The 25,729-nt window shown below is 36.3% G+C and overlaps 1 protein-coding gene across 6 annotated transcripts in view; it reads right to left on the bottom strand.

Annotated features, from left to right (window-relative positions):
- PIBF1 (progesterone immunomodulatory binding factor 1) overlaps positions 1–25,729 on the bottom strand; it is a 118,191-nt gene that overhangs the window by 43,773 nt on the left and 48,689 nt on the right. For all 6 annotated transcript variants that reach the window (XM_062020507.1, XM_062020506.1, XM_062020505.1 and 3 more), the window contains exons 11-12: positions 6,019–6,184; positions 1,730–1,880 (exon numbers count right to left, since the gene is read on the bottom strand). In XM_062020507.1, coding sequence (XP_061876491.1) covers positions 1,730–1,880; positions 6,019–6,184 — 317 coding nt within the window. The remainder of the gene's footprint in view (positions 1–1,729; positions 1,881–6,018; positions 6,185–25,729) is intronic.

Raw genomic sequence — 25,729 nt, 5'->3', positions numbered from 1 at the left:
GGAGTATTTCCTGAACACATTAAATTTGAAAAATAATAATATTTCCTTTCTTTCAACTATTTATTCTATCTTTAGGTATTTATGACATGTAAATACCAGGACAAACTGAGAGAAAGGAGGAAGAATGTCTGTTGTCTCCTTCACAGTGTTTTTGAAAATAAATACTTTTATTTCTTCTTATTTTCCTCAGAAGTTCATCTTGGTGCTGGAATTCAGTCTTAATTAGTAATAATCTTAACTTTCAATATCAAATATGCTATAATAATACTAAGAAAAAACAATGTTAGTTATTAAATAGAAATTATGTTTAAATTGTATTAAACTATAACTCCCTTTTATTCTCCAACAAAATCAGAAAATATAGTTATATTTTAATAGAACAGTCCATTTGGAAACTTCCATTTCTTCAAGTCACATTCTGTAGGATAGAATATGAGTTGTAATTAAACTACATATTTAAGAAGTTAAGAGTGATTTAGTTCTGTAAAAAAATTTATTGCCATGCCAAGATGTGTAAGAAAAGGTAAATCAATGTAAACAAAACCCAGTATTCTAAGCTCTAACTTCTCCTTGGAAAAAAAGAAGGTAAGGTCCAAAAAGTCTTCATTAATATTTATATACTTCATAGGCAAGTTTATATATATATATATATATATATACACACACACATATATTACTTTGAAATCTACATTACCAACTAAAACATAAGCATGCATACAGCAAGCATGGTTACGGTCAGATTGGAACCTTTGGGCAGTCATGCCATTTTAATGAGTACAAGCTGCAGTGTATAAAATTAATAAAGTATGTACAGTCTAATTACTAAAGATACCCAGATATCAATGCATTCCAGTAATATACACTTTACTCCACATTTTTGTTTATATATAAAGCTTTTGAAAGAATCTTCTACCTCAAAAACACTGTGTATAAATTGTGATTAGTTTTTGGAGGAGTGAAGAAAGAAGAAAAGACAAGATATATGAACTAGTTTGAAATCTTAAAATATCCTGCTCTGTTTACTCACAGGCAAAATAAAACTTTGAGTCTTAGTTTCAGATTAGAAATCACTTTTCTTTGTGGTTTCATTTACGCTGAGAATCAAATCAGTAGAGATTCCACAGAAAATCTGCTGTGTTTGAGAACACATACTGTTATTTTTGCCAACTAGAGACAAAAATTTTAAAGAATAATCAGGCCTGAATTGAATCCAGGGTTTAGTACTTGGAACAGACATCTGCCACAAGCAACTACTTAGCATCCAATTATTATTAATTTAACACAAATAAATACTTTTTTCCCTGAATTCATTAAAAAAATCCATCATCATCATGAATCCATATAAATCGTATCATGAATCCTTCAATTGTCTGATAACAAAGAGAGTTTCCTGGTACTAAACTAAAATAATAGAAGAATTCTAAAAAAAACATATCTCATTATAAGAGATTATTAGAATAAGGAAAAGAGAAATGACATAAAAACAGTCACTGAGATGATTTTTAATTTCCATATGTCTAAGTTCATGCTTATTTGATACATATTTACAAATACATTTAGAAATCAGTCATTAACATTTTCTGTCAAAGTAATTTTTACATGTTAATTATCAGGCATAAGGAGGAAGAATGACAGGCACTGTTATACTTTCCAAGTGCCAGGAGAAACAAGACATCTTGTCATAACGCCAGACACCTACAGATACAATACAATTTGTGGAAGAACTTACTTTCTGCTGACTGCAATATTATCTCATCAAGCTCTTTTTCAAGTTTTTCGTAAGTATTGAGCCTCGCTTGAAACTCAGAATTCTGTGTTTGAAGTTCAATAATGCGTGTTTCACTAGAAGACTGAAGACTATAAAATTCCTTAGTAAGCACCTATGAGAATAAATGATGGAAAGAATAGGGATTCAACATTACAGCTCTTAATGAAAATACTTGTAAATACATGTAAAATACTTAGCAGTATGATGCTAAATATTTAATGCAACTTTTACACATGGAAGATTAAAAGACTTTAAGAAGCAGTAATGTTTTCAACTGTATTATCTTGCACAAGTTATACTTTTAGGTCGTATCCCTTAGGCCATAGTAATTCTAAAAATCTCTCTCTGAAAAAGCTACAAGAATTTTAAAGGACAGTTAGGAAATGAAGGTAACAGGTAAAAAAAAAATTAATACATAGCAGTCAAAATAGTTTAAAATGCATTTATTTTCATCACTTTGAGTAGATTCAGATTTCATTTATCAATTTATATAAGGGTCCTGTACAGAAAGGTAAATACATGAATATGAAAATCTCATGTTTAAGATATACCAGATTCTCTTTATTTAGAAGGACAATATGGCAAAAATATTTAATCCTCTAAGCTTAAATGGAAAAGCACATATTTGAAAGTAAAAGTTCTAAAGATTCATATAAGAACAAAAGCTTGAGATAGTTCTTGAAAACAGAAAACAACATTGACAATATAAATATAAATCCAACTGGAATATGGAAATCCTTGGTGTCATGGTTTAAAACCAGCCAGCAACTAAGCACCACACAACCACTCACTCACTCCTCCCCCTCCTGATGGGATGGGAGAAGAATCAGAAAAAAACTCCCTCATGGACTGATATGAGAACAGTTTACTAACTGAGATAAAACATAGCAACAAGAATTTAAAAACCCCTAATGAAAAAGAAAACAAGAAGAAATAAAACTCAAGGAAAAAAGTGATGAACAATGCAATTGCTAACTGACGCCCATGTCTGTCCCTCCTGGCCAACTCCCCCACAGTTTCCATACTGGGCATGATGTTATGGAATATTCCTTTGGCTAGTTCAGGTCAGCTGTTCTGGCCATGCTCTCTCCCACCTTCTTGTGCACATCCTTGTTGATAGAGCATGGGAAATTGAAAAATCCCTGACTTGGGATAAGCGCTACTTAGCAATAACCAAAACGTGGGTGTGTTATCACTATTATTCTCTCACTAAATCCAAAATGCAACACTGTACCAGCTACTAGGAAGAAAAGTTAACTCCCATCCAAAACCAGGACAGTAAGCGAAGCAGTAACCTATAGGCTTTGCAGAAAAAAATCCCACCAAAACAGATATAGTAATAACCAACTAGTACTGTAGGTAAGTTTAATATTAATTCCAAATAAAAATCCCTAACATTCAAGGTGACAACTGAATATAGATCTTGAGATATATGCATAGCACATTCAGCACTAATATCAGATTTGCTGTCATAAACATTAAAGAATGCTTAGAGAAAAAAGCCACCCAAATCTAAAAAGAGTGGTCTAGTATCACAGCAGAATAAACGTACAGGTAAAAATCTGGGAACATATAAATCATCTGTTTCCAAATTTTAGGATGCATAAGAAGAGAATCTACTTTATGCTGAAATCCAAGCAAACATAAGAGTTGGTTCACAAAGCAGCTGTAGCTGAGCCACAAGATACAAGTGACTACACTATTGACTTAGCTCAGTATCTTATAAAAAGGGTAAGAAAATCCCTTAGTACATTGTTACTATATATACTATAAAAAGTAAATTTAAAAATTAAGAATGAAGTCAAGTGGAACAAAAGAAAAAGCTTCAGACATCCAATATTTTAATTCTGCAAGAACATTTCTTAATGAAAGAGCACTGGTTTCAAAGCATCTCTCTAAAGAGAAAAGGAAGCACAAAAAATGGTAGTAGAATTTAATGCTAAATATTCAAGGTGTTATCAGATCAAAGAAAATGGAAATAAAACTAAAATTTGATGATCTTGTCAAAGTTTAGACATGTCTGTCCGACTAAAAATCTATTTAGCAGTCTCAAAGTCTAGCATAACTGGCACTCCCAGTGCTTGTGACCACAACCAACCTCATCATCCAGGATCTGAATGTCCCAATACAGACAAAACAAGAATTACATTTTATCTAAAACTCTTTGTTTCTGCTCATAGTTCCTTTTCATAAACACACTAGGCAGGTTCAGCACTAGAAACGTGGGGACTTGAAAACGAGCATCCTTCTCCAAAAAATGAATGTTGCCATAGCTGGCACTGGGAAACAAAGGTTTTTATTCTGTCCTGTCCAGTTTGTATCCTGATATTCATTCTAGACATATACTGCCAATCTCATTTTAAATTAATGCAGTTCAGTGATGTGATTTGGTGACTAACTTTGCACAGGTGATGAAATTTTGTTTTAAAGTAAGTTTACTTGGTTGAACACTGGACACCTTTCCAACAGTAAAATCAGGACATGATACGATTTTGAAAGTACATGTTTGAGAGATAATAAATTCTAAGCTTGTAGAGATAAACTGGTCCAAGTTATACAGTTCTATGTAAATAAGTGCACTGGGTGCATGTGCCCTGGTGCTGTCAGTGTGGGCTGCAGGGTAGCCTCTGTGGGGAGAGGCCAGGGCTACCCTGTGATGGACACAGTTGGTTCCAGCTGATCTGCTGCAGGGCACGGCTCAGTCCCACACACACAGTGCTGGGGCTTCGGGGAAAACAGGTTTAAGAAAGGAAAAAAGGCTGCATGGTGGAACTGAGGGAGAAAAGTGTGAGAAACCAAGGTAACAGAAGGAGAGTCTTGCAGCCTGTGGAGAAAAGCACGTTGAATCAGGTTGTCCTACTGCAGACCATAAAAGACCAGGCCCAAGTAAATATCCACACTGCAGTCCATTAAAGATCCCATGGTGGAGCAGGTGGACACACCCTGAGGGAACTGCAACCTGTGGAGAGCCCAAGTAGGAGCTGATTTTTTTTCCTGAAGGAAGCTACAGCCTATAGAGGATCCACACTGGAGCAGGGGAAAAGTGGGAGGAGGAAGGAGTAGCAGAGAGGATCTGATATGGACTGAGCACAATCCCCATTCCCTTTCCATACCAGCACTGCTCAGGAAAGAGGAGGTAAAGCAATCAGAAATGAAGGATGGAAGTTAAACTCAACCTACCCACTTTTTCCGGCTTATTTACCCCCCTGACCTCTTGAGGAGAAGGACTGAGAGAGTGGATGGGTAGGTGTCCAGCAGCTAGCCAAGGTCAACCCACCACAATAGGATTAGCAATGTTATATCTTTTCAATGCTGTACACACCATACTCTAAACTTCTTTAGCTGTAAAAATTTGTTGTAGAATTGTATATCAATAAAAAGTATTTTTATTATGTCATGATGCTATGACAAGTCCTGTTTTTTAATAATGATACTGAATTCACCGTAACTGTTCTGGTACAATTGTCTTCTTTCCGTACAATTATCATAAAGTTTGACAAAAGTAACTTTGTGATGCAAGCATATATACTCCTTATGTGAATCACAGAATCCTAAGAGTTGGAAGGGACCTCTTGAAAGACCATCTAGTCCAATCCCCCTGCCAGAGCAGGACCTTCTAGAGTAGTCACACAGGTTTTGAATGTCTCCAGAGGAGACTTCACAATCCATCTGGGCAGCCTGTTACAGTGCTCTGTTACCCTCACAAATGAAGTTTTTCCTTGTGTTTCGTTGGAACCTCTTATGTTCCAGCTTGTACCCACTGTCCCTCGTCCTGTCATTGGACATCATTGAGAAGAGCCTGGCTCCATTCTTCTCACACCAAACATCAATGACATCACCCCTCAGTCTCCTCCAAGCTAAAGAACCCCAGCTTCCTCAGCCTTTCATCATAAGGGAGATGCTCCACTCTATCACCTTGGTGGCCCTGCGCTGAACTCTCTCCAGTAGCTCCCTGTCCTTCTTGAACTGAGGGGCCCAGAACAAAACACAATATTCCAGATGCTTTAAGGTACTGTCTTCAACATCTCTCCATGACAGATTGTTTTGTCTTCTTCCTCTCCCCTAAGTCTTGTTTTCCATTGAACTGATCAAATTTAATACACTTTGTTATCAAATTCTGCTTCAGCAGAATTCAGTGGCGATATTAATTGTCATGTTTATTCTTCGTTACTTTTTTCCCAAGCATTTTGATTTCCCACTCTAATTGAAAACAACTATCAAGTGCTTTGTTATATGTCTATATAACATACCTCTAGCTTTCTCTGGTATTTCTCACATTCCATTTGGCACTGTGAAAGATTCTTAACTGTTTCTTGTTGCATTAGTTGAACACGTTCCGTTTCAAAGGACTTTAATTTACTTTGGTGAAGAAGTTCAGCTACTTTGCTTTCTGTGCCAAGCTGCATTTGCCTATATCTAAAAGAAAAAAAAAAAAGTTAAAAAAAATGTTTTTATGATTAAAAAATAAACAAGCTTATTTTTAAAAATGATAAATCAACGTGAATCTCTTCTCAAGTAAATAAGTGCATGCACTGAAGTCTTTTCCTGGGAGACATAATAAGATGATGTTATTTCTCCCTGTCACATGTAACACGTGGTGATGAAAATAGAAGTGGTATTGGACATCAGTGATATCAACAGCACATCCCTTGAGATAACCCTTTGCAATATCACAGGTATCAGCTACATGGCTTTTTCCCATATCCAGCCATACGAAGGAATGTCAGACACCACTGTGTTGGGTTTGTGGGGAGTTGCTTTGGTTTTCTTTTTTTTTTTTGTAACGGGAGGAGGGGGTTGTAGTAATGGCCCCTATAATTAGTTCTTGAGACCTCCCCGTCTCTGAGTTGGACACACCTCTGGCCCACATTGAGCCAATCCAGTGCCTCTGTGATCACTACTTAGGAAGGGCAGATCTGCAGTGAAGGAGGAAGTGGAAGGAACAGAACAAGAGGGAGCTGACTGGTGAATGAGCCCTTCTTGTTCCTGGGGATTTCTATGAGGCCCTCAGTTAACTTTTCTGTTCCCCATGCCTCCACGGGGAGGGGTGGGGGTGGTGAGTGGCTTCATCATGGCCTAAAGCCACGTCACCACAATGGTGTGCCAATTTCACAGTCATTCAGAATGAAGTGTCCTTTTCAAAAAGCAAAAATGAGCTATATTTTTGAGACTATCACTGTGTAATAGACAAATAATGCTGCACTTAGAAGTGCACTTCATTCATTCTACTCATTATATTTGACTGGCAGTCTCAAAAAAAATGAGGGGTAAAAAAGGTTTGATGATAAAATACTAAATTGCTGGGCTGTAGAAAATTAGGGTGATGTGAAGAATAGTAGAAAATCTTATGAATATTAGCATTAAATAACATGAAATTCAGAGATATATTGAAAGTAAATCACAGGTTGTAAAAATGATCCTAACCATATACATAAAATGATGAACGCCTAGCTGAGTTTTTTCATTTACAAGATGGCATTCTGGGAATTACTGCGAAAGCAACAGAGAAAATAGAGAAGTCACCATGTTACTTCACAATTCCATGCTGCTGCCTGCATACTGAATGCTGACTATTATTCTAGTACCTCACCTCACAAGGTAAAGCACCAGAGAAGAGTAATAAGGATTGCCTTTGACAAACAGCAGCATCATGTACTTACACAGTTACTCTGTGTGGAAGTAATTACTTAACCAAACTATGACTCTACAGCTTGCAAAAGAGATGCTGTAAGGAAAAGGAAAAAATAGGAGAGGCCGTGAGAACACCGTGAGAAACATGGAGAGTGTGAATCGGAATCAAGTCTTTTTTTCCCAGTAGATGAATGAGAAGGCATCTAATAAAGCTAGCAGGCACAGAATGAAAACAAATAGAAGTTATTCTTCACACATCAAAGCTGTGAAATTCCTTACCATAAGATGCAGATGATAAAAATTAACACTTACTCAAGAGGATGCTGAACGAACTTGAAGCAGAGAAATACTTTGACAACTATTAAATGCAAGATGGTACTTCGCACATTGAAGTCATTTAACAACATAAGAATGCCAGATAAACCTTTACACTAACCCAGCAGGGCTGTTATGTTAGCTGTCATTTGTCAAACAGCAGTTGCAACACAATTCCATCCTATTTAGCACCTGATCTTTAGGTGGGATTGAGAATGTTTAACAAAAACAAGGGGATTACTTCAAATATTTTTCCTGAGGATTTCAAATGTAGGAATGTTTCTAGGGCACAAAGAGGAAGTAATTTTCACTGGAATTAACTTGAAGAGAACAAACAGGTGTCATGATGATGCCCTTTATAATCACTCTGTAGACATCTCCTATAAGTTAACAGTCCAATGCATGAGTGACATTGTTCCCACACAGGCTACAGAGATTGGAAATTCTGTCTACTGAGCTCATGAAAGGGTTGCTCTTTTTAAAACAATTTTCTTTTTCAAACAGTTACTGCATTCCAACTGCTAAATGCCAATTGTCTGGTTATTGACTGCTGCTGTCAATTCTACTTAAGCATGCTTTTCAAGTGTTGATACTTTAAAAGTGTTTCATCACTGCTCCCTGACTGTATGTTCCTATTTTCATTTTACCACACAAAAATAGTTTCAGCACCCTTACAATCTCCACACTTTGTACACGATTGGCTGCAGACATGACACTAAATCTGTTCTGCTATACATATTGTTTACAACCCTGGGAAGACTGTTTTGTTCCAAAATTAGTAAGTCACATGTCATCCATCCAACTGAATGTGCAATGCAAAACACACCTGAAATTTATCTTCAAGCCATATTTATTGACTTTCAACCACAAATTCCTTTCTGCTTTTACACAAAAATAAATGGCAATGCCTTCCTGTACACAACTTCAGATCTTAAATTAGTCTGACATTGAACAATTTGTTCTGTTCAGAGCTTACACACAAGAAACATGTATAAACATGGGTTATGCATACTTCTCTCTACGTACCTTCTATCCTTCCCAGAGAAGTTTGCAGCTTCCTGATTATTTTTTTTAAGTGTCCTCAACCAGCTGAGTGCTTCCAGAGCATGCTTATCAACCCAATTAAGAAATGTAACTTCAGAAAAAAACATTAGTACTTTGTTTTGGAAATGTGGAGTAGTTTACGTGATCTGTTTTGTACTAGTAAGGTTATGAAGGGTCAGTTTTCTTTTGACCTTACTACACTGTTGAGTTCACTAGTAACTCCTCCAGTGTAGCACCATTCAGAGTTTCTTGGTCATATTTGCTTTCACGTGGCCAGATAGTATCTCTGGTTTCCTGGCTACTATTTCAGCACAAGTGTGTGGGCATGTGTGTACAGAGTCATTTAACATAATGTCAAAATACATTCCTTATCTGCCTAGAGGGTCTCTAGGGGAAAACAAAAGGAAACAAAACCACCCTATGCTTTAAAACTACTATTATGGAAAAAGTGGAATGAGGGTTAGCAAGATTCTTCTCCATCAAAAAACTTTAGCAAACTTGATATAGTGAAAGAGCAGAGGTTTTTGTCTCAAAGGAATGAGGGTTGGGAATGAAAGGGAAATTACAGATTGAGCTAATGAAAAAAAAACGGGAAAAAACCCACAAGAAAGAATCAACTGGAATGAGGTCTCAACTTCATTATGTCTCTCTGCCATTAGCATGAGCAGTCAATAATGACTGAAGTTTGCTAAAGCAGATTGACTCTTCACTCAGTAGAAGAGAGAATATTCAGAGAAGGACTTAAACTTTTGTTTGTAAGGATAGTTTTAAGATTTTTTCAATCAGGGAAGTCTGTTTCTGCTAATGGTGGGTAACGATATAATAACTTTTCAAACAATCTGCCTACAATGAGAATAAATTGAAAGACTGTATGTTGAACAAAGTATGGTAGCAAACAGTTTTTTGAATAGAGGAACTACAAAACACATCCAGCACAGCCTAATCTAACACTGATGTTCAAAAATTTCTATCATATATGTGTGTAAAGTGAGATTCAGTTCACATTTCCAACTTCTTACAAGCATCCCTTAAGTACTGAGATAGCAACTCTAATCTGTTTTTAGCTAACAGAAACAGAATCTTTTTTGCCATTGTCTATTCTATTGACAAAAACTGAGATGTAGAGAGAGCAGTACCTCTCAAAAGTGTAACAGAACAATGAAGTATCTTAGAAGATGGAAAATATGTAAAATTAAGCATTCGAGAAGCAGCAAATCCTAGTATTAAACTCATTAATAGGAAAGAATGCCAGGCAAGTAAATAGAAATAATGTATCTTTCAGAGGAAGTCCTAACAAAATGATAGAAAACGCCAACTCTTTCTGATTTCACAAACTTGATTATACCCACCTAAAGCTCTTTATGACATCTTTTAGACTTTATTTTCAAGTTTAAGAATGGAAAAAAACCTGCAAATTGTGAAATCATCCTGACTCCACAGATGAGTCAGTTCCAGATCTAAGATCTTAGGGTAATTACAATATACTCTTATTAGTACAAATGTCTGTGCTTTGGCTCAGTGCCAAATCTACAGAGAAACTTTAATGCTACAGACTTTTCCTCCCTAACCTGTCCTATTACAAAGCTCCCACTTCCAGTCCCAACATGTACTCTAATGTTCCTGCCCTCCTCCTCATCTGTCCCAGCAACAGCCTGGATTTCTCCTGATTTCTACTTTTATTTTCATTCTTTCTGCATGAGGCGTCTGGGGTATTTTTCTCACCTGTGTTCCTAGACTATTCAGCTGCCATTCCTATCTTATAGCCCTATTCTCTCTCTGCTCATTTTCTTTCTCTCAATTCCTGCATCACCCTCAGTTTGGCCTCCTTCATCAAATCCTACTCATGCTTCTTTCAATATGAGGTTCAAATCCCAGTTTAACTTCATCATCTTTTGCAACTGAGTCTGGCTGTTAGAACTTCCTCACTTCTAAAGAGCCCAAAGTTAAGTATAAAAGTAGAGAACAGTATTTTTCTCAGTCCTCATCGTGCCACTTGTAGTCACAGAAGCAGTAACGGCAGTCTAGAAAGACTTTAAATTAAATTCAGTCATGTTACAGACTGCACATACACTGTCCATACATGTAGAAAACTGTTCAAACAGGGGCACTCAAAAGATCTTGTTTTCACTGGTTCTCTTTTTTTAATCCTTGCTTCTAAAAATTGGGGGGCTTGTTTCTGAGCAATCAAAAATTTCCCATGAGTTGAGTTCACACGCTACCCACTAAGTAACTGAAGATGTAGGAAATCTGATCCTTAGTTAAAAATGGTTTTATTGCTCAGCTTCTGAGGCACTGATTGCAAGTCTGCAGTTTCATCTATCTGGCTGGTTTAATAACCTGAGAGTTTGTTTTAATAATTAGTACAGAATCATTAAGAAAACTGTCATTCTTCATTTAAATACCTGTATTTTATAGAGATTGCTACACTAACTTTATAAGCATGTCCAGTCTTCTGTACCATTTATTGCTTCACTAATGCCTAACAAACATGTAATATTATTTCTAATCTGGACTAAAATAACAATGTGCTCATTAACAGTGAATTTAAATACGTCCAAGAAAAGAAACAAAAGCTCTGAGTATAATGATTAAATAGGAGATGAAGTATGCCATCTACAAAATGTTTAAACAATGAAAAATGTTTGCTGAAATAGCTGTCACTTAAAATTTGTTTTCCCCAAACAACACAGAGATTTTTTTCTGCACAGTATTCCTGTTTTAGATTGTCATAAAAAAAATCCAGAAACATATAGTTTAAATGCTAAAGGGTATACATGATTTATCATGCAAGTTCTTTCCAGATGTTACATTTGCTTCATATCAAGTAATTAAACATACAATACTTTTGCATGTGGCTTAGTAAAATCTGTTGGAGAGAGAAAGCTTAGAAGCTTTGTTTAAAGCTCCTTGCTTCAAAGCAGATTTTTGTGTTTTGCAGCATTCTAAGCAGTTGTTATATATTGGCCTCTGATCCTCATTCCGTCAAAAGAACTTCCTTGGAGGCGATGCTTACACAGCCTATTTTGCAGTTTGTAGAAAGTGCTATTTTCAAACATTCAGATTCAGCAAGATAAACAGCTGGTTTATACTACCTGTAGTTTCAAGACACCTAAACCCTAAATTACCTATGCAATAAGTGGAGATCCCTGTATTCCATCACTCTAACTAGACTAGTGCCCAGTGTACACTAGATTGGACATTTTTCCTGCAGTGTCCAATGAGAACACACATACTTTCCATGTATTCTTGTGCCTTACATAAGACAAAGAACCAGGTTAGCTGCTCCACACATCTTCTCACTAATCTGTGCTGCTCCACACATCTTCTCACTAATCTGTAACATGACTGGTAAAGAGTAAAGTGAAAGGTGGGGTTGCAGAACATACACATAAAAGACATGTCTTAATGAATTACTATAAAGGTAGGTGCTTATCTTTGTAGGACAGCTACAAGGACCTAATTACACAATGAGTGTTCCATCTCTTTCAAGAACTGAAAGAACGAACATTACAATAGATGAGTCTTCTTTAGACATATCTGCTAAATCATGCTGACTGGCATGGACTGAGTTAATCTTTGTGTCCTTGTCTCCAGACTATGAAATTGTGCTTCCTTTTATTTGACTCAGACTCTGTGATACACAGCTTCAACAGCAAGGCAGAGTCTGCTTCAGCCTAGTCTAACCTGTGCTTGGAGTTACATTTCAGTCCTGAGAAGTTCTTAATAAACTTTCACTAAGGAGTTTTCTCTCCATTCTGAAGCTCTGATGGACACTGAATCCAGTCTTTCACTTCCTGAAAGTATATGCTTACATTTGGGCTACTGTAAAGAAAGATAAGCAGCTCCTATCATGCTTAAAAAAAAAAGTAAAACAGGAAGTGGGTGCCACTCTGTGTTAATTTACTGCTGCTGATGCATGCTTAGTTTTCTCAGAGTCACTTACCTAGACTGTTATTACTCAGTTTAAGTAATCAGCATCTCGATTGAGTTAATCCTTTTGTTACGTGATTCAATGAAATAAAGGAGAAATCTGTTCAAATAACCTAAATGAACTTTATCAGTATAGAGATACTAATAACAGAATCCTTAAGAAAAAACGTGTTATAAGGAATGGGATACAATTCCACCACTTCCTCCTCAAAAGCTGCTTTTTAGGTACATAAATAGAAAGGAGTGACCCTGGTAATTTTTAGGAGTCTAATAGTACTTTTCTCTTCGCCTATACATCTTAGTCAAGATGTATATCCTTGTGTTCTCATTTGTTTCTGAGGATGATGAATTTTAAATCTATGAAAAATTGTAGAAACATGAAACATAGAAATCATCACCATACACAGTTGGTCAGAGAACACCTCCTAGATCTTGTATTTCAGGAGAACTTTGTGAATCCAAAATGGAAGTTATCACCTCATGAGATCTCTAGAATAAAAAATGAAAACCTTTAAGGTTATTAAAAGAGTTCTCTGGGGCCTAGTAAAGTGATATCAAAGGAATAGCTTCATAGAATTCTCCTAAGTACTGGACAACAATCTAAAAGGGAAACATAGCCAAGGTTAAAGATGCAGACGTGAAGAGCAACTCTACCTCAGGCCAAAAGCAGTCAGAAGCAGCTGAACAGTTCTATTGTTTCTGGAACAGCCTTGATGCAGTGCACAAAGCTATCGTTTGCATCTGTGTGTGCTAGCACATAAAATGGCAAAAGTCTCCAACCTTGAAAGTATGAGAAACATGCTGAACTGAGGTGGAACACACATCTGGACAAGCAGCATTAGATTTCTCATCACCTAAATGACATCTTTGCTTAAACAGATAAATACCTCAATTTTTTAAATGACTCACTTTGAAGTGATAGAATGAAAAGGATCCCTGCTCTGCACTATGGTTTTGCCTATTGTACATATTTTAATCCAAGAGCAAAAAAAAGCCTGATTTGTATTTATTAAAACCTCATTATGCATTTAGTCACATTTTCTGTACACACTATTACCTCTTTGATTTCCCATGGCATTCCAAACCATAAACTTTCTTAAACCAATATTTTTATTTCATGGATTACTTCAGTCCTTGAACAAACTGCCACGTTAACAAAGTTGAATTTTGTACTAAATCAACAAAAAAGCAAGGAACAGTAGAGCGAATTACCCCCAATAACGTACATTGATTGGTATGAAAAATTAGTTCAAATTATAACTGTGAGAGGTTTTCATATGAGAAATATATAACAAAGAAAATGTCAGGAACTTCCTTGCTATAAAACACTAAAATAAGAAGAGCATCAACTCCTAATATTACTGTAAGAGAAATGTCAATTTATAACATACACTTAGAATCATCTGGCTTGATAATTTTTTCTGCTCCTCATTATTGTTTTTTTAATCTGTCACACAAAAATGATTCAACCACTTACCTCCTTAATCCATATATTACCTTTTCCAGAACTATTATAATTTCATGAAAATATTCTTTAATAATAGTACTATTTGTGTTTCCAGAATATAATTGAAATTAGTTGCTATGGTAGCAGATGAAACACACCTGAACAGACCTGGGGGATATTGGAAATTGTTCGTTACATTTTCATTACTGCACTGCAAACTTTGTTCTTTGTTGCTTAAGCAAACAAAGAAATCAAAGTCAACAGTTACACAAAGACTCTGAAACTGTTGCTTAAATTAGTTTTTCCTCTTAGATAAAAGACACAAAAATGTATCTTTTAAAACTCTTCACTCCCAGGTTATTTTTCATCTGATACTCAGCTAAATCAATATAAATATTTTCAGGTCTTTCTTGTGATTATGGATAGAGCCATTATTACTTGCTAAGCTAATTCAGTGTTCAGAGAGCCAATAAGTGTATGTAGTTTTACTTTACATGTCTAAAATAAATTCCAATGTAGCATTACTAATCTTTTCAGTTCATAACTGGCCCTTAGCATAATTGCATATATTCCCTTAATTAAATGTTCTAAAGCAGTAATTTTTCAAGGCAGTAGCTGAAACAAATGTATGACTGATAATAATAAAAAAACCCAAACCCTTGACACAACTATAACTGAACTACCAAATTTACATGAAATTCTTGAGGTAAAAAATCAGTCAATATTCCCAATATGATGTAGATCCTCTCCAGGGAAGACTTTTCTTTTTGTTTTTTCTTTAACTAATCAATCCACACTACCACTGTCACTATGAAAAAAGCATACTGCATCCAAATATTCATGTGTATACATAAGTCTATGCATATACATGGAAAACCTAGATGCATAAAATCTTCCTTGCTCAAACTAGTTGACATTTTGACTGGTTTCTTTTTTTCACATCTCTTAAGTCATAAATAAAGCTTTATAGATATGGAAAATGTCTGACATACAAATATTGGCCAAATCTAAACCATAAACAAACAAAACCAAGGTGATTCAAGGAAATAAACTCTCTGGTTGTTCATGTTAACAAAGTTTGTTACCTTTTCAATTCATTTACATGATTTTCTTTGTGAACTCACCAATCTGTAAACCGCATATAGTTTTTTCTCCAATTCTTTCCCTTTTCAACTCCTTCTACAAACTAGGTTACATAATTAGTTTATTAAAATTGAAAACCAGAAAACTTAAATAGGATTACAAAGAGATTTTGAAAGAATATTACTGGTCTTGCAGTGGGTGTAAAGATACGTAAGTAGCCCTGTACACAACCTGTGACTGAGCAAAAGGCATTTAACCATCTCATACAACTTAGATAAAACTTGTACTGTAAACTCAAAAACTGAAAGAATACCTGTCTGAATAGTGAAATTTGAGTCCCATTTTACAGATTAGAAACATTAAAAATTCCACACTCTGAAATGACCGAGAGCATGGCAGTTTAGTAAGTGCTGACAGCAACACTAAAATGTCTGCTTTTAACAAACAAAATCTAAAAAGCACTCAAAACACAGACAGCTACAAATATAAGAAAAATGTCTGGAATGCCATATATCCCCTTAAAACTGACAGAAATGAACATACAAATATTTAAGTTTTTAATTCCACAAAAGTAACTTGTATGTAATTAGAAGTATCAAATAAAATCCCGTTCTATAAAGTGATGGAAAAAAAAAGTGCTTTTTGGGTAATCAGCAAGAAAAAAACCAATAAAAGGAAATGTCATCATTAAAGCTTCCCAGAAAAAGACAGAGAAAAGAGTAAGTAGGGACAATTCTTGTGAGAGGGTTAACTGGAAGATCATCAGACAAAGCTCCTTTGACATCTGAAAAAGAAAAGATACAAGCAACTATGATATCAGCAGAGAGACTGTTTCTCCCCTCCATTTTCCCTACTGAAAGTCTGGCAGAGTAGTTCAGAAGGTTAGGGTTCAAACTGCCATAATTTAGCAAATGATTGGTATGTCTTTTATATCACTCTTAAAAAGGTCTGATTTCCTGATAAGCAGAGTTCAAAGTACAGTCATACCTTGTTACCTGTCAAGGATGTGTTCCTGTAAGTGCTACAGTTAGCAATGATGGACAGCAAAGCAACTTTTCCTCTAAGTATTAATATAATGGAAGGTCTTGGTGTTTGCAGTGACTTAAGAAACAAGCAAAATCTAAATATGAGAGGCTAGCTTATTGTTGCATAATTTTCCATTTATTCCCTGGTAAAATTACCCCTTAATAATAAGATTTCATCAATGCAAATGAAAAACAGAAAGTCAGCTACCAAATCAGACCAAGTTGCTCAAAGCTTTAGACACTTAGGTCTTGAACACTTGCAAGGACGGAGACTGCCCACAGTAACTCTTGGCTATAGTGAAAAAGTTTTTCCTTATACCAAGTCAGAACCTCCTGTTTCAACTCATGTTCTCCTTCTACAATGCCCTGCTGTGAAGGGCCTGGCTCTGTCTTCCTGGTGACCTCCTCATAGGTACTGCAGGTGCTGCTGTTAGGTGCCGCAGCAACCAGACTGAACAAATCCCTCCCTCAGCTTCTCCTCATAGGGCAAGTGCCATTTGTTTCCTTCTAAGACAAGAAGGATAATATGTAACTACGTAAGATAATTTGCATTTCCTTATCAGCTACATAAAGAAATTAAAATATTAAAAATCATGGAGCAAAGACAACTATAGGTGTACTTCCAGCAGTTATTTTAATCTGATATTGGAAAAATACATGGATTTCCATCTGAACTTGAACTTCCATTCAGCTTCCTGCAGGCATCAAGCATGCTTCAGTGCAACTGGGCAGCTCAGGAACGGCTTTGCAAGAAGAGTAAAGGATGGAAAGACACAATAAGGGTAACAGCTAGCTGAAATGAGCAGAGATGGGTTTTACATAATCCAGACATTAAAATGACTGACAGATAAGCAATGGGTAGAGGAATTTCACTGGATCTAGCCTCTTTAAAGTCTAAGATATAAAGTCTACTTTCCTACACAGTACCTGGAATCACAATAACAAGAAAACAAAGCTTGAGGACCTCTCTTCATTCATATGACTTAAAAAACAAGCTCATAAACTGCATTTCAGCTTTAGAGACAATAACCAAATAATAAAATGTTGCATACTAGCTTTACAAAAACAGCTTTGTCAAATACGTCAGCAGGAAAAGGAAGATAGGGAGGATGTGAACCCACTGATGAACAAGGACAGTGTCCAGTCCCTGAAGGACAGTACAATAGTCTGGAGAATGGAAGACATCCCATTGGTAGATGAAGATCAGGATACAGAACTGCTGAGCAAGTTTAACACACATAAATATATGGGATATGCATCCCATATACTTATCCCTCATGAGTGCTGAGGGAGCTGGCTGATATTACTAAGCCACCCTCCATTGTTTCTGAATGATCATGGAGGACAGGCGAGGTGCCTGAGGACTGGATGAGGGGACAGAGTGTACCCTCAGCAAGTTTGCTGATGACACCAAACTGGGAGGACTGACTGATCCACCAGAAGCCTGCGCTGCCACTCAGTGGGATCTCGACCAGCTTGAGAGTTTCTTATGAGGAAAGGCTGTGGGATCTGGGGTTGTTCTGCCTAGAGAAGGGAAGACTGAGGGGGAATATCATTAATTCTTGGAAGTGTTTAAAAGGTGCATGTCAAGAGGATGAGGTGAGTCTTTTTTTTTTTTTTTTTTTTTTTCCCCCCAGTAACAGAACTAGGGGTAATGGACAAAAGCTGGAACACAAAAAGTTAAACTTCAGGGAAAACTTCTTCACTGTAAGAGTGAGGGAGCCCTGGCACAGGCTGTCCAGAGAGGCTGTGGAGTGTCCTTCTCTAGAGGTTTTCAACACCTGCCTGGACATGTTCCTGAGTGACCTTATCTAGGCAGACCAGCTTGAGCAGGGGGTTGTACTATGTGATCTTTAGAGGTCCCTTCCAACTTGAATCATTCTGTGATGCTGTGGTTTGTTACAAGTCTTAGGATGCAGATACCCATGTGCATCATTATGAAGAAATGAAACATATACCAACTTAAAAAAAAATAATCCTGAACTGTACAAGTCCTTCAAATCAATTACAGAAACTTCTGAAGATATTGTAAAAACAACAAACACACTTAGACAACAGCATCAATAACATAAGAGAGTATGGAAGATAATCTAACAGCCCAAAACAAAAGGAAGGAGCTACAGTCACATTCTGCAGGCTTTTATAAGCTTCAAGCAGACTAATAAATGAGTCTTGAACAGATGTATCACCAAGATGGTTTATGATACTAATGAAACAATTTCATTTGTCGTGATTTCTAAACAAGAAAAGGTCTTTAGTTATCAGAATTATCCCAGAAGTGCTGAGGGAGCTGGCCGATGTTATTGCTAAGCCACTCTCCATCATTTTTGAAAGATTGTGGAGCCAGAGGACTGGAGGAAGGCCAATGTCACTCCAGTCTTTAAAAACGGCAAATAGGAGGACCTGGGAAACTACAGGCTGGTCAGCCTTACTTCTATCCCTGGAAAGGTGATGGAACAACTCATCCTGAACGTCGTCACTAAACATATGAAGGAAAAGATGGTTATTGGGGGGGTCAACATGGATTCACCATGTTTGACCAACCTGGTAGCCTTCTATGATGGTATGATTGGTTGGCTAGATGAGGGGAGAGCAGTGGATGTCATCTACTTTGACTTCAGCAAGGCTTAAGACACTCTCTCACATTACATCCTCACTGAAAAGCCCAAGTAGTTTGGGTTGGACGAGAGGATGGTGAGGTGGCTGAATGGTGAGAACTGGCTGAATGACAGAACCCAGAGGGCACAGAACTGAGTTGGAGGCCTGTGGCCAGCAGAGTTCCACAGGGATTGATTCTGGGGCCACTCTTGTTCAACATCTTCATCAGGCCTGGATGAGGGGACACAGTGTATCCTCAGCAAGTTTGCTGATGACACCAAACTGAGAGGACTGGCTGATATCCCCAGAAGGCTGTGCTGCCATTCAGCAGGATCTTGACCAGCTTGAGAGTTAGGCAGAGAGGAAACTAATGAGGTCCAACAAGGACAAGTACAGAGTCCCACATCTGGGAAGGAACAACCCCATGCACCAGTACAGGCTGCGGGTCGAACTGCTGAAGAGAAGCTTTGCAGAGAGAGATCTGGGAGTCCTGACTGATAATAAACTAACCATGAGCCAGCAATGTGCCCTTATGGCCAAGAAGGCCAATGGTATCTTGGGATGCATCAAGAGTGTGGCCAGCAGATCAAAGGAGGTTCTGCTCCCCCTCTGCCCTGGTGAGGCCTCATCTGGAGTCCTGTGTCCAGTTTTGGACTCCCCAGCTCAAGAGAGACAGGGAACTTCTGGAGAGAGTCCAGCGCAGGACGACCAAGATGATAAGGGGCCTGGAGCATCTTATGAGGAAAGGCTGTGAGACCTGAGCTGTTCAGCCTGGAGAAGACTGAGTGGAGACATTACCAACAACACGTAAAGGGCAAATGTCAAGAGAATGAGGTGAATATTTTTATTTGGAGTCCATTGACAGAACAAGGGGTAATGGGCAAAAGCTGGAACACAAAAAGTTCCATGTCAGCATAAGGAAAAACGTCTTTGCTGTAAAGGTTATGGAGCCCTGACACAGGCTGCCCAGGGAGGTTGTGGAGTCTCCTCTGGAGGTTTTCAAAACCTGCCTGGACATATTTCTGTCTGACTTGATTGAGGTGAACCTGCTTCTGTAGGGGGTTTGAACTAGATGAACTCTAAAGATCCCTTCCAACTCCTACCATTCTATGATTCTATGATGCTGTGATTCTATGCTCATAAGTGACACGCATGAATACCGATGAACAGGAAAACTGTCCTTAAGACTAGAGTGTATGAACAAACAGATGTGGAAAAAAATACCTAAAGGAATCAGTATTTCATTAAAAAAATGTTACTTCTGGATGAACGCTGCTAAGACTTAATATTCTTTTGGCCACAGCAGGTTTCAAAAAAGAGGTCTGGGTTTTCAGTAATGAAGAGCATTTTCCAAGACTCCAGCTAAGCAGACAGTAAGTTAAGCAGAGCTTTGTGCTGAAACTAATAACACTGTATGAGTAGACTAGTATAAAGCTAGATCAGATACATTCAAAACCACAATGAACTGTGTACACAGTCTTTGACATAGACAAAAGTAACCACAGAGATCAGCTTATTTGACCCACATCAATACAGGACTTGCCTGAATTAATATTTGTTTGAACTAAAATATAGTTAGTGAAAGTAAAGAATATCTATATTGAGAAAAGCGGTATTTTAGATATATGTCAAATTCTAAATAGGGATTATTTTGAAGTGGCCCATGGCTTAAACTGTTTGAACAATTTTCTTTGAACATTCAAGTGAAATTCTCCCCTTTCAGAGTAATAAAAAATACCATGCTAATCAAGCCACATGCTCTGTCTGTTAACACTGGGAAGATACATATTATTTAGCATTTCCTCTCATCTTAAAATTCCTTCCTCAAAAAAAGAAATTGTTCTTTATGCATCTCTGTCCCCTAGCCCCAGAACGTAGCACAATTCAGTAGCAGTTGTGTGTTTATATAATCTCTTTTTAAAGCCAAATTAATTATTGGTTACTTGTCACTTACCATCATACAAATTAATCAAAGGAGAGAACTTGTTACAACCACAGAATTATACCTTTTTCACCCATTATTGATATTTGGAGGGTTTTTTTTTTGTCAGTGACAAGAAATTCCTTCACACATTTCCTTCCTGTACTGTAAAGAATTACTTATAGGTTGTACAGTTAATGACTTTGACAGATTTAAGTAGTTATTTTGATGCCATCTTTAGGAGTTTTTTTAAATAAAAAACCCCAGAACACTGATTTTTACGATTTAGGTGAAACCATACACATTTTTAGTATTGTAGGAACCAAAATTGGTATTCATGTAAGTGTAATAGTGTGTGCCAAGATTTTTGGTTACTTCAAGTGCTACACTGTGGAATCTGTGCCATTACTTCTGCTGTGTTTCTACAATAGTATGCATTAATGCTGAACATAGCATTATTATACATGATGCTATATAATTCAGTACTTCCGACTCATTAACACTTTACTTTTCAAATTTCTATTAATTATCTTACATTCCTCTTAAAAATTATAATCTCTCACGTGAATTCTTCTCTGTAACATGTGAAATGAATTTAAAGACTGGAAGATCATGTCAACACTAAAACAAGAAGAATTGTTGCTTTGTCACAGTGAAGTCAAATTCAGGCAACAAAAGTTTGTATTATATACAGACAATTCCACTTTCACCATTCCCTGGTATGTTATCATTTACACACACTCTAGAACACAAAAATAAAAAAATAAAAAAAAGAAAACAATTATAATTACTTAACATGAAGTACATTTCAAACTAATAAAAGCAGAGTAGAACTATATCTTTCATTCATATATTGCAGATTTACTGAATTGATGCACACTCCTTGACAGTTGGTACAAGCAACATATACACTTCAAGTACATTTAACTCCAGTCTAGGTGAAGGTATCTTAAATTCATTTTTTTCTACTTTGACCTAAGTTAACTACTGTTTGAGTGTTTTCCTAAAACACTATACTACATTTCTCAGCTGTAACAGCATGTGTCATTCTTGGCTTGGAAGCAAGCTCGTGTATGAATGTGAGCAATCTTTTTTTGCTTCTTTAGAAATGCAGGGTATGTTCAACAACTGTACGATGGATTTATAGGAATCTAAAGCATGTGTTTAAAGTAATTCAATGCATCTCTCAGATCATGATCAAATACGGTATGTAATATGATTAATAAGATAAACAGCATACTGCAGTATTTAGAAGCCTTAAGACAGAAAATAGGATCACAAACCTTGTGGAGAGGAAAGTAATTCAACTATACAGTAGAAGGAGAATTATACCTTGCATAGTCATTAACTTTTATGGATTTAATAAATAAAAGTTTATTGCTATTGCAAATATTTTTGAACAGATTTCACAATTTCAACTACAACAAACCTAACATAGTCCTCTGGTACTACTCTCTTATGAACTCCAGTTTCCACAACTCTAGTGGCACACAGAGCTTCCATTCTACATTTCTCACTGAATTTATTCAGTGAGACATTTGACATTGTAGTGGCTCAAGTAAAGAAATTTTTCTACAGTACTATTTAAAGCATTTCTTTGAACTTTATGATTAAGAAATGATGTTGCCTGCCACTTTTTGCCACTGAGTCTTGAGCCTCAATAGTAAGATTGTGTGTGTTTGTTAGGTTGTATTAAAAAAAATCCCTTTTTCTCAAGGTCTTCTCAAAATATTACTTCTCTAAGTATTATTAGTTCAAAGTATTAATCTTTATTGCGCACTCAAAACGGTAAATTTCTTAAACTATCACGTGAAGAAAACGACAAAAATAGCAAAAGGAAGAGGTCTTAAGCACAATTCAGTTGGCAGGGTTAGAATTGGGGCAGACCTGCTTTGGCAGGGGGTTTGGACTAGATTCTCTCTAAAGGTGCCTTCCAACTCTACCTTTCCTTGATTCTATGAATTCAGAGTTTTGTAAAGATCTAGAAAACCATTTACATGCATTGGTGTTGTATTGGCCAAACTGTTCTTCCTTCATTCATGAGAATCACATTTCAGTAATCATTTAATTAGTAATTTTCTTATTTTTGGGAGATCCTCCTTCATTATATTACCTCCACTGATACACTAAATTTTTATTTTAGAAAATATACCTTGGTTCTAATTTTCAAACTAATTTAGTTTAGCATTTCAGAAGACTTTTTAAATAGTTGATTTACTATTTTATCATTAATGTGACAGTAAAAGAAAATTACTGCTTTCTAATCATATTTGAGGATCATGGAATTGATATGAAATGTGCACACATGCATGATCAACAATCTTGTTCAGTGATCGTACATTTAAATATACAAATTCATGTGCCTTTGTCATTTCATAGGAATGTACTAGCACACTAATAAATGCTCTAAGAGCTTGTAATATGAATCATACATTATAATTTGAACTGCTGGCATCTTGGCATCCATTTGAATATACAAAGATTTATTTTTTAGGGTGGCAAGTGGAATAAGGAAGGACAAGGCAAGTAAATACAAAAACTGCTGGAACTGCGGACATGGAAAGTCAGTAAGTACTAAAATCTTAAGAGAGAAATTAAGAAGTGATGCTCAATCACTGCTAATGATTTCACAGACAAGCTATGATATATAGGTAAAACATTTAAATGTAGAAGGAAAGTGAAAGGTAAGCCTATTGTTTAAACTGCAACATAATTTATACTACTATCTTCCTGAAACTCAGAGTGTATTAAAAATGCATTGTTACTATCAAGTATTTTCTGTTTACTAGGATACAGAAGAATAATCCACATGACTAGTAATTAGCAAAATAAATATGATTATAAACTACATATTTCTAAAAGACAAAAAGTAACATTGGTTAACATTTTCATAACTTGCATCTGGCTGTTGCTAAATAAAATGTACAGAAGAGTTAAAACTCATACAAGCACAAAAATTACAGAGAAACTGGTGTAATTTGATTCATAATTTTTCATAACTAGTTAACACAGAAAAAAGTGCCTTGACATGTTTGTAGGAGCTGATAAACAATAAAAACAAGGAAACAACTTAAAAATGTTTGCACTGTTTGTATTTTTCAAACACATTCTTTTTCCCCACAAAATTCAGCAATGAAAGTTCTCACTGATTAGTATCATACACCAGACTAAAATGGTAGTTTCTGAAACCCACTTAATTTCTTTTTTTAGCAATTTAATTTTTGTATGCTACTGACAGATCATTGAATAGCTGAAGATCTGAAAAAATATTGAAGATACAGATTTAAAACATGTTTCAGGAACTGTTGTTTCAGCAATCATATCCCATCTGAGTTTAGAGAATGCTGAAGAAAAGGAAGATGGCATAGGAAAACAGAAATAAAATCCCATCACAGCCAATCTACTCTTATCTCACTAACATAAGATTAGTTTGCATTTTACATCAACTGAATTTTGTTAAATACAGGTCTAAAATGCTTCAAATGCTTCCTTTATGAAAGTGCTGTAGGGGGTTAAGTTTGTAGAGATTACTTGACTCTTTTACTGTATCATTATAGTCCTACTTGTAGCTTCTATATTGAAGTCTTCATTTTTTTGCTTAGGTGGTATAGCTCATTACCACATCAGCTGTGTACATTTAAGATCACTAAGGTGCAAAGAGGATAACTATGAGGATAACTGAGCACTGGAACAAGTGGCCCAGAAAGGTGGAGGAGTCTTCATCCTTGGAGATATTAAAAAATCATATGCACGAGGGCACCTGGCTATAGGTGGCCCAGCCTGAGTGGGGTGGTTGGACCTCCAGAGATCCCTTCCAACTTCAGTCACTCTGTGATTCTTTAAATTTAAGTTCAGAAAGGCTTAGACATCTAACCTGTAAGCTAGGTCCCCAGTATGACTGGTAGAAATCTAGTCACTGCAGTCCAAGAGTTATAAAGAGAGAACCCTTTGCAGCCTTGAAGCATCAACCTTTATTTGGTCAGCTGAACGGCTCTCCACACTCCACTAATCGTGCTTACTGAGGTTCCACTTAATAATGTCAGACACTTGCAACTCCTTTGTAGTCGTATTCATGCTGAGTACACTTAAGTTTACATGTGTTGTATCTCATGTTGAACAACTGGAGCAAAAAGATTGCACGTCTTCCGCAGTGATGTGCCTCTCTGATATACTGGAGAGTGTTATTCTTACATTAGTAGCATAATGACAACATCAAATGAGATTTCATCTACAAATCCAAGACTTAGAGCAGAGCTAAAAAACTTAAGGTGGTGTCTCTTTTCATCCAGATACTTGGAAGGCAGAACAGACTGAAGAAAATGATTTAGATTCATTACATGATATCAGCATAATGAAAGTGCTAATACAATCCAGCTATGGAAAAGACATTTGGTTCCAGGAATCAGTAAGGTACATCTAGTGGAAATGATAGTATCATACAAAATAGAGCAGGAAATTATCTGAACACCATTGAGAATTCCACTTATCTGTGTCAAAGAAAGGTCAAGATTAAAAGAAATGGTACTCAGATGTTCAAGAGAACAAGAAATCTATCCCATGAGAAGTCAAATAAGCTACAATCTAGGAAAATAAAGTCTGATTAAGATGTTAAGAGGGCAAAACAATTGATATTTAAGGACTAATGCTGGCATCAGAACTCCTTGTTATGAACCAGAAGAAAATAATCTTAGAACAGAAATTAAAACTTCATCTGAACATGACAACTAGAATAGATTCTACTAGGAACAGTAGCGAACAGAGTTTAACTTATGAAAATATGGTTACATGCAATGACAAAAAAATCAATGATACGAAAGGCTTATTCTCAAAGGTATTCATAAACATTACAGGTAATTATTTAATTGCCAATATAAAAGCATAGAATTGTTTTGCCTGGAAGAGACCTTTCATCAAGTTCAGCCTTTGTCTCAGCCCTATCAACCTCGAGATCATTTTCCTAAGTGCCA

Source organism: Colius striatus, chromosome 1, assembly GCF_028858725.1.
Source record: "Colius striatus isolate bColStr4 chromosome 1, bColStr4.1.hap1, whole genome shotgun sequence".
NCBI classification, from domain to species: Eukaryota; Metazoa; Chordata; class Aves; order Coliiformes; family Coliidae; genus Colius; species Colius striatus.
Note: the sequence above shows the minus strand (reverse complement) of the source record. Positions and strands in the feature narration are given on the sequence as shown.